The 16,358-nt window shown below is 37.7% G+C and overlaps 1 protein-coding gene across 10 annotated transcripts in view; it reads left to right on the top strand.

The window, feature by feature from the left end:
- Nol4 (nucleolar protein 4) overlaps positions 1-16,358 on the top strand; it is a 322,425-nt gene that overhangs the window by 228,310 nt on the left and 77,757 nt on the right. For 8 of the 10 annotated variants that reach the window (XM_031365083.1, XM_031365085.1, XM_031365090.1 and 5 more), the window contains 2 exons: positions 7,067-7,246; positions 7,991-8,182. In XM_031365083.1, coding sequence (XP_031220943.1) covers positions 7,067-7,246; positions 7,991-8,182 — 372 coding nt within the window. The remainder of the gene's footprint in view (positions 1-7,066; positions 7,247-7,990; positions 8,183-16,358) is intronic. The other 2 variants (XM_031365084.1, XM_031365092.1) reach the window with 1 other exon arrangement.

Raw genomic sequence — 16,358 nt, 5'->3', positions numbered from 1 at the left:
CAGGCCTGTTACTGCCTTTTTTTTTTTTTTTTTTTTTCGAGACAGGGTTTCTCTGTATAGCCCTGGCTGTCCTGGAACTCACTCTGGAGACCAGGCTGGCCTCGAACTCAGAAATCCGCCTGCCTCTGCCTCCCAAGTGCTGGGATTAAAGGCGTGCGCCACCACCGCCCGGCTTAATGTGATTGGACAAAAAAAAAAAATGCTACAACACTCATTAGCTTTACTCTCAATGCTGCGCCTTTACTTCTAAGTTTTTCTTGAGTTCAGCTCTGCTTTAAAAAGTTTTCCTTTTTAAAAAGTTTCCCTTTTGGGATCCGATGTCCTCTTTTGGTGTGTCTGAAGCCAGTGTACTCCTATGCATAAAATAAATAAATATTAAAAAAAAAAAGACTAAACCACTAACCAAAGAATACACATGGTGGGATACATGGCTCCAGCAGCATATGTAGCAGAGGATGACCTAGTTGGTCATCAGTGGGAGGAGGGGCCCTTGGTCCTGTGAAGGCTCTGTGCCCCAGTGTAGGCGAATACCAGGGCCAGGAAGCAGGAGAGGGTGGCTTAGTGAGCAGGCGGAGAGGGGGAGGGAATACGGCTTTTATTCAGAGGGGAAACAGGGAAAGGGAATAACATTTGAAGTGTAAATAAAGAAAATATCTCATTAAAAAAAAGAAAATATCTAAGAAAAATTTTTTTTGAAAAAAAATGTTTTCCTTCTCTCTTTTTCCTCAGCACTTATGCAGCATTCAGACTACATGATCACATGGTAAAAAGTTCACCACAAGTTTACACATAGTGGGTTCGTAGTTGCAGATGCCTGCTCACTATCTCAGAAGCAATTGATAGGTGACACTTGAAGACTGGAAGACTACAGTTTTGATTATCAGAAAGGACTTGATAGCTCTATTATAAAATAGCCTAATATTACTAATATAATTTTAGGAAATCTTGTAGCATCATCATTAAGAGTTAATGAGCCATCTATTTGTCTATATAGCATCACTACAAGACAGTACATCTTCATTGTTCTGCAGAAATCTACTCGAAAGGGTGGGCTAATACCTATTGATTATTATATATTAATAGTAGGAACCTTTCCTAAATGAAATTCTTCTTGGCCTTGCTTAAAGGAATCTGCCATAGATTTTTAATTCATGACAGAGCTATCTAGGAAGATCACCTGCTAGTTTTTAGCTTCTCCATCATGACTCCTGGCACTGCTGTCATAGCTAGTACTTATTGTCCCTTGATACACCTGGAAGACAGAACCTTAACTAATGATTTGTCTCCATCTGATTAACCCTTGGGAATGTCTTGAGGCATTTTGTTGTTGTTGTTGTTATTGTTGTTGTTGTTGTTTAGTCATTGATGTAGCAGTGCCCACTGCAGACTACGATATCCCAAGACAGGGGGCTCTGTGCTGTGTAGGAACGTAGATTGAGCAAGCCAGTAAGTGGTGTCCTCTATAGTCTGAATTTTATTTCTGTGTCCAGATTGTTACCTTAAGCCTCCTGTCCTGGCTTCCCTGGAGATAGACTTTAACCTGAAGGCCACACAGCAACATAGAGCAAACCACAGCAGTCACATTGTTGAATTGCATAATGATCAAAGCTCTATCAGAGTTATGCATGGCACAACATGGAACTGTTGGCATCTGGCACTTAATCCTAATATTCTTCTTTATGTAGACATTTCTCAATTTCTTAGTTTTCCATTGTTTGTGTATCTCATAAAATACAGATCTAGTCGTGTCTCATCCCAAGCACAAGGGTGTTGTTGTCCTACTTATTCTGGGCTTTTGCTATAGTGGGAACAGAGAGAATAACACAATGAGGTTGTTTCAGAGTCCAGCCCTGACACTATGAGAGCAAGATATCTTGACAAAGCGAAGTTCAAATGTGTGCTTGGAAAGTCTTTCTGACTGGAGCCAAGCACATGGCAAAAGCAGCAGACTGCACTTAAAGCTCTGATCTTCTCTTATCTACTTAAACTTTCATCTTTATTTTGAGAAAACCAGGTATGCCTATTTTCTTGAATTGTATTTCTTAATAGATTTTGATTTTTATACCTTCATTTAAACTTTTTATTTTTATCACTGAAGTAATAACACAGATTTTGAAATTGAAGTTTTATGAAGCAAACAGCTGTCATTTTTTTTTTTAGTTATTTGGGGACCTGTAGTGATTTTTTTACTATATCAGTCCATGAGGGCAGTCCAGGTATTCATGTCCTCATTGTGCAAAATGGAACAGCTTGGTAGAAGGAAGGAAAGTACCGGTAAATTTAAATACCAATATAAGGGAAATATATCTTAGGTGCTATGAAGAAAAAAAGGATCATGTTTGTCTTGTACCATATGTAGAAAACCTTAATTTGCTGAATGATTTGATTCAGGTAAACACATAACATTTTTCAAATCTTGCACAGTGCCACCTAAAACATATTATCCTTAATATATTTAAGGAGAAACCTTTCAAACTTATTGAGCCTATCTTTTATTATATTAGGTAATGTAATATTGCTAATAATTCAAACTGCAAAAAGTGCCCATTTTTAGAGCTTAATGCCACCATTAAAGTGAGTGATTTGGCTTCAGTGTGTCTCTGCTAATGGCTCAGTTATATTCTAGTGTAATCTTTGTCCTACCCTCCATACAAGTCATTGTTGTGGAGAGATTAAAGAGACATTGACCCTTTAAGATCCCCTATTGTAGAGATCATTTATTTTTTTTTCCTTGCACAAAATTGGAGAATAGTTGTTTTCTGTCTTCTATGATGCTGTTATCTGCTTAGTAGGGTCCATCTGTGTGTTTACATGATTATGGGCCCAATCTATACTGTTAACTGTCTTACACTGACTTCGGTACCACTCTAGATTTCTGTTAATAAAACCAAATTTTAAATAAGATTATATCTTAGTTAAAAGGGACTTTGAGTGGGTGGGGCATGCGAAATGTCACACGGTGGAAAGGTCTAGAGCAGTGGTTCTAAACCTTCCTAATGCTGTGACCCTTTAATACAGTTCTTTACATTGTGGTGACCCCCAACCATAAAATTATTTTGTTGCTACTTCATAACTAAATTTGCTACCATTATCAATGAATTGTAATATGAATATTTGATATTCAGGATATCTGATATGCAACCACTGTGAAAAAGTCGTTCAACCCTCAGAGGGATCACAGCACTGAAATTGAGAACTAGTGTTCTAGGGCTTAATTTGAGGTACAGTTGAACTTGATACACAAGCGTTACAAAGATTTCTTCTGGCCATGTAGCTCTGCTGGATTCTGCCTACTGCTAAGCTCAGCTCTATTAATGTAAACACTAAGATGAAAATATATGCCTTTGAAAGTAAGGTTTGGATCTGAAGTGTTTCCTCTATTGGAATAGAGACTCTTGCAAAATGGCAATGTTATGAGATAAGAAATAAATAAGAGCTACAGCAGAGCCTATGACAGTCTCAGACACCAGGGCATGCATTTGTGAAATTGCCTTGATTGCTTATTTACATATATCTCTTTTGCTGCTTGTGCAACTCATTTTGATTCTAGAACCAAGCATTCTCTTCACTCTCCAACTCCCATGATTCCTGGCTCTGAAATCTCTTTAGTTAGTTCTACCCTACCAGGTAGAACCCGAATGACCTGGACTTTTCTATTACTTTTGACAATTTGCACAGCCAAAACTGAACCATTAATAATGTAGATAATAGATTTTATTAGAGTTCTCAAGAGAAACAAAATCAGTAAAATTAAGAAAATGGAAAGGGAGTAGATGATAGATAGATGATAGATATAGAGATAGATAGATTTATAGAGAGTGAGAGAGAGATAGGAGAGAGAGACAGAGAGACAGAGAGAGAAAGAGAGGTGGGATGATAAGCAGATGCATGAGTCAATGAATTTTGGGAACCAAGAAGTTCCATATTCAGTACTCTGAAAGCCATGCAACTAGAAAAGCCATTTGTAGTGTTAAGTGTAAGTGTAAAGGTAGGTAAACTCATGGAATAAATCTCATTTTGCCTCCACTCAATCTGTCAGATACAATGGGTAGAATTATCTTTGCTTCTCTTCCTGTTTGTCCATTGTGTCTCCTAATGCATTGGATGCTGCCCACCAACTCTGGGGAGGAAAATCTACACTGTTGAGAACATCAATTTGAATATTACTCTCATACATAAACCTCTTACATGTGCATCATGCTTAATCAAATACTCAACCAATTTGTAATGCACATGACACATGAAATTAACCTTCAGCATATTGGAATTATGCAGTATTCTCATGACCATCCTTATGTATTCAGTTATTTATATAGATTTTAGTTTTAATTTTTTTAATTTACCTTCACTGTGTTTCTATGTGTATGTATACAAGTGGGTATGTGTATGCATGTATGTGCCATTGTGTGCATATGGACATTAGAAGGAACATGAAGAGTCTTGCTTTATTCTGCCAACATGTAGGCTTTGGAACTCAAACTCAGGTTATCAGGCCTGGCAACAGGAACCCTCACTTGCCAAACCAGACATATATAAATGTGCTAATGCTAGTTCTCCTGTACAATTCTGTCATATTGATACTAGAGCCTCCATGAGAAGTCTCGTGCATCACTTGAATGTAGACCATTAAACACCTCCAACCTACACAAAGCATGTCACATATGCCATGGCTCAGATTTTCTGAGGATATGTTCACTTTAATATCTTAAACTGAATTTATAATTACATATTAAAAGAGGGAGTGGGCTTCTTGTCACATCTGAGAGGTAGTTTCTTTATAAGTTGGCAATGAGAAATGCATTGCCTCATTACTTGATTCCCCCCAACATTGTAACAATAAGTACTCATTCCATAGACGACAACACACACACACACACACACACACACACATACACACACACACACTCACACCTTATAGTTAGAATATACTTAAGATAATCAATTCAAATTGATACTGCTTGGATTCAAATCCTTACTTCATCTACTATTTATGAACGTTGAGAATGTTGCTTAATTATTTCACTCAGGCTTCATTTAAGTCATACGTGTAAGGGTTAGAATGAAACCTGAGACAATAATCAAAGCTCATTATTATTAAACAGATGTTTGACAGATGTTTGATAAAGGTTTATTGAGGGAAGAAATTATTCACACAGGTATTTAGGCAATTAAAACAAAATTTGTGGGTTTTTTTTCTATTGCACTCATCTTATTTAAAAATGTGTTCAGTAATTGTTTATTCTCTTAAATGTATTTTATTCTTAAAATGTATTTCACTCAAAAATATAATCATCCAAAAGTTGAAAAATAGACTTTTTGCAAACCTCTTTAATACCAGTATCTTAGGAACAAAACATAGTTGGTTTTGAATCATGATAATGCCATTACTTTTCGGTATTCAATTAGAACAAAGAAGTGGATTCAGCAACAAAATATTATTTAATAACTTAAATACACCTTATATGTGGGAATTGTATAACAGGTAACGGCTTCTTACTAAGGATTTCTAAACCACAGACTACTATTGTAGAAGAAAATAGAAATAATATGCTGAGATTTTTTTAGGAAGAGGATTGCTGAATGAACTTATTTTTATTGTTTTGTTTTAATAGTAACATGTATGATAGATAAAATAAAAGTACTTTTTGTTACTCCTTAAGAGAAAGGGAGAAGGAGAAAGAGAGGGGAGAGCGTGTGTATTTAGGAGTAACTCTTTTATAGCTTTTTGCTTCAGGCATATCTGAGTTTAAACAAACATTGTCGTGATGATAAAAGTTTGTTTAGCTGTTTGAAAGTTGTTTCTTTGTGTGATGTATTGGGATGATGGCAAATCCTCATTGGATAACTATAAGCACAAAGACCACCAGTAGACTGGAAACACTAATTTTTTCTCTTTGTTGTGTATTGAAAATTTTAACTATTTGTTTTATGATATCTCTAAAATTCTCTGTGCCAATAATAAAAGCAACTACAGAAAGGTCATATTTAAATTCTCCTGCATCTTTGCTTAGTAATTCAATAGCCTTAGGTAACTGCTGGTATTAGTGGGATCAGAAAACATCATCTGTTGCTGAGCTATTTAGTGTCCAATTAAGCTTTTTATCACAACATACACTTAGATTTTCATTCAGGCCAGTTCTTCTAAACTAACTCTCAAATTAGTAGATTCTAAAACAAAATTTGTGATTACACATAAAAATTAAATATCTCCAATTACAAATAATCTAAATCAGTTAACTTGGTATAAAGAAATATCATTTATATATGGATACATGTGTGCTCTAACCAACCCATAGTTCTCTACAGAGGTCATCAATTGTTAATATGGGAGAATGAATTTTAAATATTTAATTTTTCAGATTATTAATTATTTATGTTGAAATATGCAGTGCATCTAGATAATCATCTGACTTTAAATTTACCCTGTCCTTAATACATGCTAAGGTAATGACACAAGAAGTGTATCAGGAAGAATCTTCACATTTTTATTATGTAGAAATCAGATACTACTTTAAGATGATCACATAGATAGGTAACTTATAAATCTAATTTAAAGTATCAAATGGTTAATACCAATATTCTCAGTAATATTTTTATAATCTTTCCTGGGCAAATTAATTAAATATCCTTATTCTTCAGTTTCCAGTGTGTTCAAAGAAAATTAATAGAGGCAGGCTAGCTACATATTGAAGTCATATCTACCTCCAAGAGTATGAGCAATACTTCCTTTGTCAATTAACCACAGACTGCTCCTTTTATTAATGTAAATATTGAATAGAAACAGTAATTACTATTGAAGTGCTAAGTTCAATAAAACTTTTCTGCACGAATGGAACTGTTCTATATAGCTATATATACTCTTGAAATGTTTTTGGTGTGATAGAGGCAATGAATTCTAATTCTGTTAGGATTAACTTTGATCAAACATTTAAAATGCCACTGATCTCGAGTTACCAAGTAACAACCATGATTTTTGAGAAACCATTGGAATGAAAACTAAAGTATAAAAATGACGGTTTGGGCAGAGGCTTAAAAAGGGACAATCAATGTCACCCTGTCTTTTCAGTCTCCAGCACACAGCTACTCCAGCTATGACTCTGGCAAAAATGAGAGTGTTGATCGAGGCGCAGAGGATCTGTCGCTCAACAGGGGAGATGAAGATGAAGATGAACATGATGAGCATGAGGATTCGGAGAAGGTGAACGAGACAGATGGTGTGGAAGCTGAGAGGCTGAAGGCTTTCAATGTGAGTCCCCTCCACTTCGTGTGGCTATGTTTTGACCACTTCACACTCATGCTGTTGCTTGTCGGTCGGTGTGAATATTTTAGAACCATGTTTGTTTAATTTTCAGAAGGATTTTAAAAGTACATGAAACACCCTTTGCCAAGCAGACCCCAGAACTGCTGTGTTTTGTTTAGAATTTTAAAGCCAAATGGGTGCTGAGGACTGGAGTTGTACTGTGTGAGTATGCATGTCTGCTTAGGTTGCCGGGGGCTCAGCTTAGTCCTCTGACGCTTATGCCTGTCTGTCATCAGTGATTTCCTTTGCTTTCTTAATTGTGCATGACAAAATAGTCAACTGTTTGTTCTCAGAGATGAGTCCACTGTGCAACGTGGCTATGTCACAGTCCCATTTATCATTAAAAGTGAATGTAATGAGTGCTCAGCTGTCCTGGTTCTACTGTTATTTTCTGACTTTTCCATTCTTTTCTGTCTGTTTGTCTGTCTGCTTTCCTCTCTTCCTATCCTTCTCCTTCTCTTTTCCTTTCTCTCTTTTTCTATCTCTCTCTCTCTATATACTTAATTCAACCATTTAGAAAATCATTAAAAAAGTGTTTGCTTAAATTTTCTGGCTTTCCATTTGCAAAATTCTCCAGTGCATAAACCAGAAAAAAAGAATTATTGTCCTCTCGGTAATCAAGAAAGGAAGCTAGGAACAGAAGAGAGCAGCCCTCCAAACCCTTCTCCTCTGTCTCCCTCTTGCCAACAGATGTTTGTCAGGCTGTTTGTAGATGAAAACTTGGACCGAATGGTCCCAATCTCTAAGCAGCCCAAAGAAAAGATCCAGGCTATCATTGACTCATGCAGGCGACAATTCCCTGAGTATCAAGAGCGTGCCAGAAAACGTATCCGTACTTACCTCAAGTCCTGCAGGCGGATGAAAAGAAGTGGTTTTGAGATGGTGAGTTATAAATTGAACACAGCCCTAGATTCCATCCAAACCCCACATGTAAACCATGACACTACTTTGTTTCCATCTTAGTGTCTGTTTATTTTTCCATAACGTCAGGTCAAAGGGGGTTTCATTTGCTTGTGTTTATCCCCCCCCCCTTTCTTTTCCATCTTCCCCAAGCATTTATTCCCTTTGTTTATATGATAAGGACCCTCTTGGGGGACCAGTGCTCACAGAACCATGTGATAACATTTCATAGACAATGAGGATACTATGAGAGAAAATCAGGGAGAAGCCAACTGTCCCGTGTCGTCTGTGTTCGTTTTCTTTCTGTCACTCCTGATGTGGATGTGAGGCTAATGAATCTTGAATTAAAGGTGCAGCTGCTGCTATTGGCATGTGAGAATGGCTATCTTACGAATGTAAGGCAATGGGCTTATCTGCTGTTTAACAACTAGTAAGCCTTGAAAGTTAAGATGGGGAATGAAAGGCCCTAGGTGGAAACTAAGCCCCTGTTGCCATAGGTATATTAACTTTATGTAGGCTGTGTACTTTTCTATTCTGTTGTGCTTTATAGAAGATAAGTTTGCCTGGCATTGACTACTTCGGGGTAGACACTGGAAATCAAAATATTGTGAATTTCTACTGCTGTTTTATCTACATAACTCCAACAAACATTGACAATGCATGCTTGATGTTTTTCACATTCCAAACGATGTGTGTGCTTACACATGTGCTAGATGTTTTATTTTTCCAGCAGTTACTGAAGCTCTAATCCAGGGCTCTGCACACTACTAGGCAAATGAATGTTTTACCACTGTGTTACAACTTATGCTTGAGAAATATTTAACAAACTTTCTGACCATTTTATTTTCTCTCCTCATACCTAAAAAGGCTAAATAAAAGTCTAGATCACTAGTGTTTGTGATCCGTCCTGGCTGCTTTAGTGTGATATGTAGAAGTTGCTTAAAGATGAGAGTGGTTTCAACATAGGACTTTATACTGTGAATTTCATGGAGATAAAATTCTATAAAATGAATGTTTGTATAGGAAATTCCACCTCTTGTCAATTTTCATATTGTTCTCCAAAGTGGAGATGGTCTTTCTGTATTGTAGAGCATATGTTGAGAGCATGTTTGGGTCCTCCTGCAGAATCTGTGGCCTTCAGGTATCTGATTTATGTATGTTGCCTCTTGTGCCTGGGCTCAGTTCACCCTCTGCAAAACACAATCACTTCATTTCATAGCTCTGGGAGAACTCCCATCTGCTAGCACAGATAGTGTTTTCTAGAAACCTTTGCAAGTCATTTCAAGCACAAAATAAGCTTTCAAAGGACCCATAATAAGAAAATGTTATCATATATTATGAATTTGTCATCTGAAGAAGAGTTTCCTGTGCTGCATTCATTCAGCAAGTACATAGCCTTTCAAATACTTATGTGGTTCCTAGGATATCTATGTTGAATTTAACTAGAAAAATGGTAGAACTGAGTGACCAGATTTAGATAATAGAGGTAATGTGGTGCAAGAGAGAGCAAGAGAAATGCTGGAAGAACATGAAGTAGTTTCCCTGTTGTAGGATATCTAATCATTATAATCTACACAATAGGAGACACATAAGGGATGACAGCTGATTTTATCTCAAAGACCTGATGTTGACATCAGATTTAAGGCCACTTAACAATTGGTATGAAATTTTAGTGGCTGGGCTGGAAAGATGGCTCAGTCCCAACAGGCTAGGCTCACAAACAAAATTTCCTTTTGCAATAAAGCATAATTTAGGCTATACTGCATATATTTTCATCTTTTGGTGAAAATGAAGATAGTATCATATATCAATATTACTTTTGCAATTATCTGATACTACTCATCTTTCAATGAAATTTAAGATTTCATCCATCAGTAAGATTTATCTTATTTTTCATGATATGTAGTTTACATGAATCCTTTTTAAAAGAAATCATCACTCAATTATTTTCTGAAATTTATCTCAGACATTACATCATTTAAAGTATCATTGTCATTTTATTAATTGTATGTATTCCCTTGGGTATAGGTGTCTATTCACTAGACATTTCTGTGATGTATAGAAGAAAAAGGTAGATTAATACAAAATAAGTTTTACAAACTAAATTTAAAACTGTTACAAAGAAATGATACTTAACTTTTAATATTTTCCATTTATTCATGTGTTCATTTATTCGGTGTGTATCATATAAATAGCACTTCAAAAATAACAGAGAGAGATATAAGACACATGTGATTCGTTGTTACTGAGGCAACAGTACGGTGTTCTGGTCATTATGCTTTATTGAGATATGACCCCTGGTCTGACCTGAAGTGCTCAAATGGAAATGGGATTGTCCTTTGTAGCTATGTTAAAAATGTAGATAAAAATGATATTGTAACACAAGCAATTCTGCCCTCCCTGTTGCTACATTCTCACTAATATGGATGCCCCCTTGGAAATGAAAAGTAGATTCTTCTCATGGGTAGGCTTGAAGGGTCCTTTCACTTTTACACATAACTTTCTTTAATATGGAATTGTTAATAGGATTTTGTTCCTTTTTAAAGCCATCCCTATATGACAAAATGAAAGAAATAAGTTAGAAGAGAGGAAGAGGAGGCAGTACGGCTAGTAATTAAAACTAAACTAAATATGCCCTCTTAAGTTTTAAATATAGAAGATAGCCACCAGGCTTTTAAAATTCAAAACACTGAAGGAAAATACTTGCCTCATATTTTCTGATGATACAAAGAAACTTAGTAATTTTCAGAACAAGTATGTTTTTACATGCATCTTATTCTCTAAGATGTATCAAATCAATGAGGAAATCAAGACATTTTAAATATATTTGTAAAAGACAACTGTAAAGTTCAGGCTTATTTTGTAGGAGATTCTGTACCAATCAGCAAGCTAAGTTCTACTTACTCAGGGCCCCTGATACCAGAAAACCCCACAAGTAGACAGAAACCAAAAACTGCTGGATTATGTGTTTCCTTTGCTTTTATGAAATTCAAAGTGAAATTCTTGCTTTGTTCTTTACCACAACACATATAATTGAGGATCTTGGTGCTCATGTCCCTTTTCTACTACTGTCTAGACAAAATCTCTTCCTGTTTAACATCCACGTTATTTTTGTTGTCTCTGAACTTGATAAGAGTTACCTGTGTACCTGTGGCTGGCTGAACAAATACATACTTAAGCAATGGAAACTTACCAGTGCCTACACCATTCAAGAGTGTGACTTCTATCCCGGCAAGCATTATGTGACTATAAGTCCTCAGTGAGGGGCAGAGTCTAACGAATAACTTCCCTGCCCAGGACAGAATGTTGAACCTAATCTGGTGTGGATCTCTTGCTGGTACCAATTGAGGCTTTGAGTTCAACAGTCATGTCACATCCAGAAGATCTCTCTCACAGGATCCTTTTCCATCCTCTGTCCCTTATTACACGGTTTCTATTGTCCTTCTAACCTTGGAGAGGATAATATTGATGTCGCATCTAGGGCACTTGACAGTTGCCTATTCTCAGTACCTTCACCAACTATGAGTCTATGCACCAATTGTCACACAGTGCAAAAGGAAGTGTCTGGCCAACCTCTGGATGTAAAGTGAATATTAGAAGACTGAAATATGTTTAATTGATTCCATTGAACACATTCAACAAACATTAGAATACATACACACATATACAAAGACACACATATATACATTTATTTATTTATTTTTGGTTTTTCGATTTTTTGAGACAGGGTTTCTCTGTATAGCTCTGGCTGGCTGTCCTGGAACTTACTCTGTAGACCAGCCTGCTCTTGAACTCAGAAATCCGCCTTCTCTGCCCACCAAGTGCTGGGATTAAAGGCGTATGCCACCACTGCCCAGCACATTTTTATTTTATTAGAATTATCCAGAGTCAGCGAGTTTTGATTGCTTTAGTAGAAAAAATTATGACATGCTCTGTATAATGTTTCTAACACATGAATTAGAATCTCTGCATAAAGATTTTTTCTACATATTTTTCACCAAGTCCTTATCACTAAACTCAAACCAGAGCATTTTAAGAATTAGAAATAGAAGCATTAAAAACAGAAATAGAATGTTTATTGAAAAACGAATCTAATAATTTTGATCCAGTGTACTATCATTATTCTCAGAGGACTATAAAAACTTGTTGAGTTATGCAGCCATTAAATTAAACCTTGGAAAAATATTGTGTGTTAAATTGTTATTGATTCTCCTGTGTGGCTTTGACCCTTAAGTTACTTCAGCAACTGCTTTTAAGAACAAGTGTTGGTTGTTCCAGTAAATGAATCAGTTTCTCTGAAAGGGTTATGGCCTTAAATTCAATAAGAACAATAACAGAAACTGATGAAAGCAATCCTTTCTAAATAAGACAGGGTTGGTTCTTATGAGGGTCCCCCTGTTTACTATATAGTACAGAACCTCTCTTTTGTTTCCTAGATTTGCACAGAGACCTTTGTCACATGCCTGTTCATTGTGGCCTGAGACTGACCATCAGAAAACACAGATTTTACATCACAATTCATGACAGTAATAGAATTACAGTTATGAAGTAGCAAAACAATAACCTTATGGTTAGGGGTCAGCCCAACATGAGCAACTGCAGTAAAGAGTCGCAGCATTCGGAACGTTGAGAACCGGAGTCTTAGAGTGTAAAGCGAGAGGAATCATTTCTGAAGAAAGGGGTTCTGCCTTAGTCCTCGCTACTCAGGATCTCAGCTTTATTGCCTTTATTTTCCTGTCACACTGTCAAGAAGTCTGAGCCAGAATCTCAATAGGGCCTCTACTGTCCTTGAGTCTGACTCTTTACACATGTTCATAGTAGTTATCATACCTACTTTAGGTGGAAAGTGAGGTAGAAACTTTTGAAAGGTAAGAAAAATGTGACTCTAGAACCACCAGAAAATAATCCCTGCATGTTAAAAAAAAAAAAAGAAAAAGTGGATTTTTAGCCGTGACTTGTATACTTGTCTGCTGTTTGTCATATGCCACATAAAGTAAAAACCTTTGTTTCAGTTACCTGGTTCCATGTCAAAGGGTACAGCAGCATCTCCTATTTACTATTTATTCACATGACAAACGCTGTCCCCTGTGCACCCCTCACCGCATGGAGTCCCTTGCCACTCCCCTCCCCTTCTCCTCTGAAAGGGTGCTCCCTCCAGGTATCCCCCCCCACCCCACCCCCCGCGCATCAAGTCTCTGCAGGATTAGGCACATCCTCTCCACTGAGGCTAGACAGGGCAACCCTATGCAGAGTTTATAGAGATGTGTCAAAAGATTGGGGAGATGGCTGAGTAGGAAAAGGCCTACTCTCACAAGCCTAGTGACATGAAAGTGATCCCTAGAACACATGCAACAAGTCAGATATGGAGATATACATCTAATCCCAACACTTGGACGGCCCGATGACTGGTGAGGATAGGAGAAGCAGCTGGAAGTGCTTGACCCATATGGCCTAGAGTGTGCCAGCACAGCGGACTTAATGAGAGCCTGCACCTCAACAAGCAGGAAGCAGAGACCTTACTCCTGTGAACTGCCCTCTGACATGTACATTATAGAGTGTGCACCTGCTCACTCGCTCTCATTCTCTCTCTCACACACAATTAATGTATTAATTAAAATGTCGGATTGTGCTTCTTAAGCTGAAATTTTTATCAACAGCATCCTTACCTATCACATGGGTTCTACTAACACTTCTGCAGTATCTCTGTACCTCTTACTATTTACGTTGCTTTTCATGTCACATGAACGCTGATGCATGTCTTTCTTAGTGACAAATTAGCTTAAAGGGAGCTAATTCTTAAGCATGTTTGGTTTGAATTTGAGGCTGTTATTTGTACTCTTTCCCCCTTTGTAGGTTTCAACCTCTTTGCTGCAGTCTTAGAACAGAACACACTGTAAGCTACGTTCACTCGATCCGAGTGGTTTACTCATAACATTTCATCTTAATTGCATACTACAATATGCTTCTGAGTCATTCTCCTATCTTACCTTCTGATGTCACAGCTCTCACATGTTCAACTTCAACAGGCTGAGTTTCTGTCATTGAAGCCTTTATTAGTGCAGAGACATAAAATCTTAGTCATCACCCAACCAGCCTACACAGGAAGTATTACAAGCTTTAGAAATAGGTTAAGGAGACAGCTCAGACAGTTTAACGTTCCTGCTTCACAGTCACAAGGACTTGAGTTCAATCCAGAAAACAAAACAAAACAACTAAACTAAACTAAACAAAACAAAAGAACCCAACCGGCTCAGGGTATGTGCTTGTAATTCTAACTCTGGGGAGGCAAAGAGACATGCAGATCTCTCAGGTTCTCTTGTCAAACTTAGAGCTGTGAGAGTCTTTGTCTTAAGAGAAAGGTAAGTGGTTCCTCTGGTATGTGTGTGTGCACGCACGTGCGCACACACACACACTCACACACACACACACCTTGGAATTGTCTAAAAGGTCTTGCATTCTCCCACTGTTTTTGCAGACTCAATATCTAGTCTGATTTGCCCTGAATAAAATAATCCTGCTGCACCTGACCCCTGCTCACCCACCTCCTTAGAACATTGCCCTACCAGCCATGCCCACACTTTACATGTTCTGTCTGACCCTTTGAAAAGGAGGACGTCTGTCCCCAGACCCCAATTAAGTTTTAACCATTTACTCACACAGCTGGTCCATCTTGCCTCTTCAGCTTCCTCAGAAGAATGCTCACAGGTTTCGCCATGCTCACCTATTCCTGCTAGAGCCTCAGATTCAGACCATCCATACTCTGGCTTCCTCCACCCCACACTGCAATAATGCTTAGGGAGAACATGTGATGCCTTCACACCAAATCTCATGTGCTGCATTCCCAATGTCAACTCCAAGTTCTTCAGACTCCTGTTCCCGTCTCCCTTTTACCTATATTGTGTACTTGGTCATGGAATGAATGCCACCTTAACTACGATTATAATTTCTTCTTGGTGCGCATTTCTGTATTTTATAGTAGAGTACTGGTCACCAGCAAAGGGTTAGTATTTCATCCAGGTGTTGGTCAGTTGCTGCTCTAGCACACCAGCATCCATAAATTCCAAAACACATGTGGGATGTGGGAACAGAAGGCTTTAGGAGTTCAAGGCAATCCTCTTTGTGACCATTTAAGGCTAGTCTGGTATCCATCAGATACTTTCTCACAATAAAACAAAATAAAGCAAAATCCAAAGTACAAGCAATCAATCTAAAGGGAAATGGGAATGTGTCACAGTTATTAAATATACTTCATAAGCATTTGAAGCTTGGAATCCATCTCTCTCAGTGTCCCTGTAGACACTTTCAGATTCACTCTCAAATCAATGCTGCTCCTCCGGCTGATTTTTCCTGCTCACCCTGAGGACTTCCAGGAACTCATCACTCAGGAGACCATTTCTAGGATCCCTGGTGTCTTTGGTGACAGAATATATTACTCAGTTTTGGCTTCCATGGTGTCTAACTTTACCATCTCAAAACAATCTAAACCCTATATCTTAAAATATGACTTTTTGAAGCTATGATACCTAAGTTTTAAAACTGTGTTAGTTCAGCTCCTAATCAGATCATATGGTATTTCAGAGATTTAGTCTTCTAAATGAAATGGGTGTTGAGTCATTCACTACGTGTGACAATGTACGTAAATGTTTGATTGACAGTCTGGCAACTTTCAATCTTTTATCTGACCCCTTCAATTATTTCCTTTCATAGCATTGTCCATTACAAAGAATTACTGCTGAGTCCCTTAATATTTAGTCTTTCTGTCCATGGATTTTCTCAAGGATTATGGTTACCCTCTGACCATTATTGTTGGTGTGCTTTCTTTGCTTCATTGGGTTTTTATATCTATCATCCCTTGCTCTACTTTAATCCCTTCCAATACCCAAAACAGCCTCAGAATGAACCTCCAGCCCCTCGTAGGCCTCTGGCATTTATACCATCTCAAAAGTTCCCAGAATTCCAATGTAAACTATCTGTAGCTGGGCAAAAACCACACCCCTTGCTAGTGCCCAAGGTGATCGTAATCACCTGCTGTGAAGCAGCCTCTTCTCCCACACCTGGGTTTAAAACAAAAACATATTCATAGAACATAACTGAAGGAAACCGGCCTGCAGCTTCACTTCATTCCGTGGGTGATTTACGAACGGGAACTTGAGGTCCT

Source organism: Mastomys coucha, unplaced genomic scaffold (genome assembly GCF_008632895.1).
Source record: "Mastomys coucha isolate ucsf_1 unplaced genomic scaffold, UCSF_Mcou_1 pScaffold13, whole genome shotgun sequence".
Taxonomy (NCBI): Eukaryota; Metazoa; Chordata; class Mammalia; order Rodentia; family Muridae; genus Mastomys; species Mastomys coucha.
Note: the sequence above shows the minus strand (reverse complement) of the source record. Positions and strands in the feature narration are given on the sequence as shown.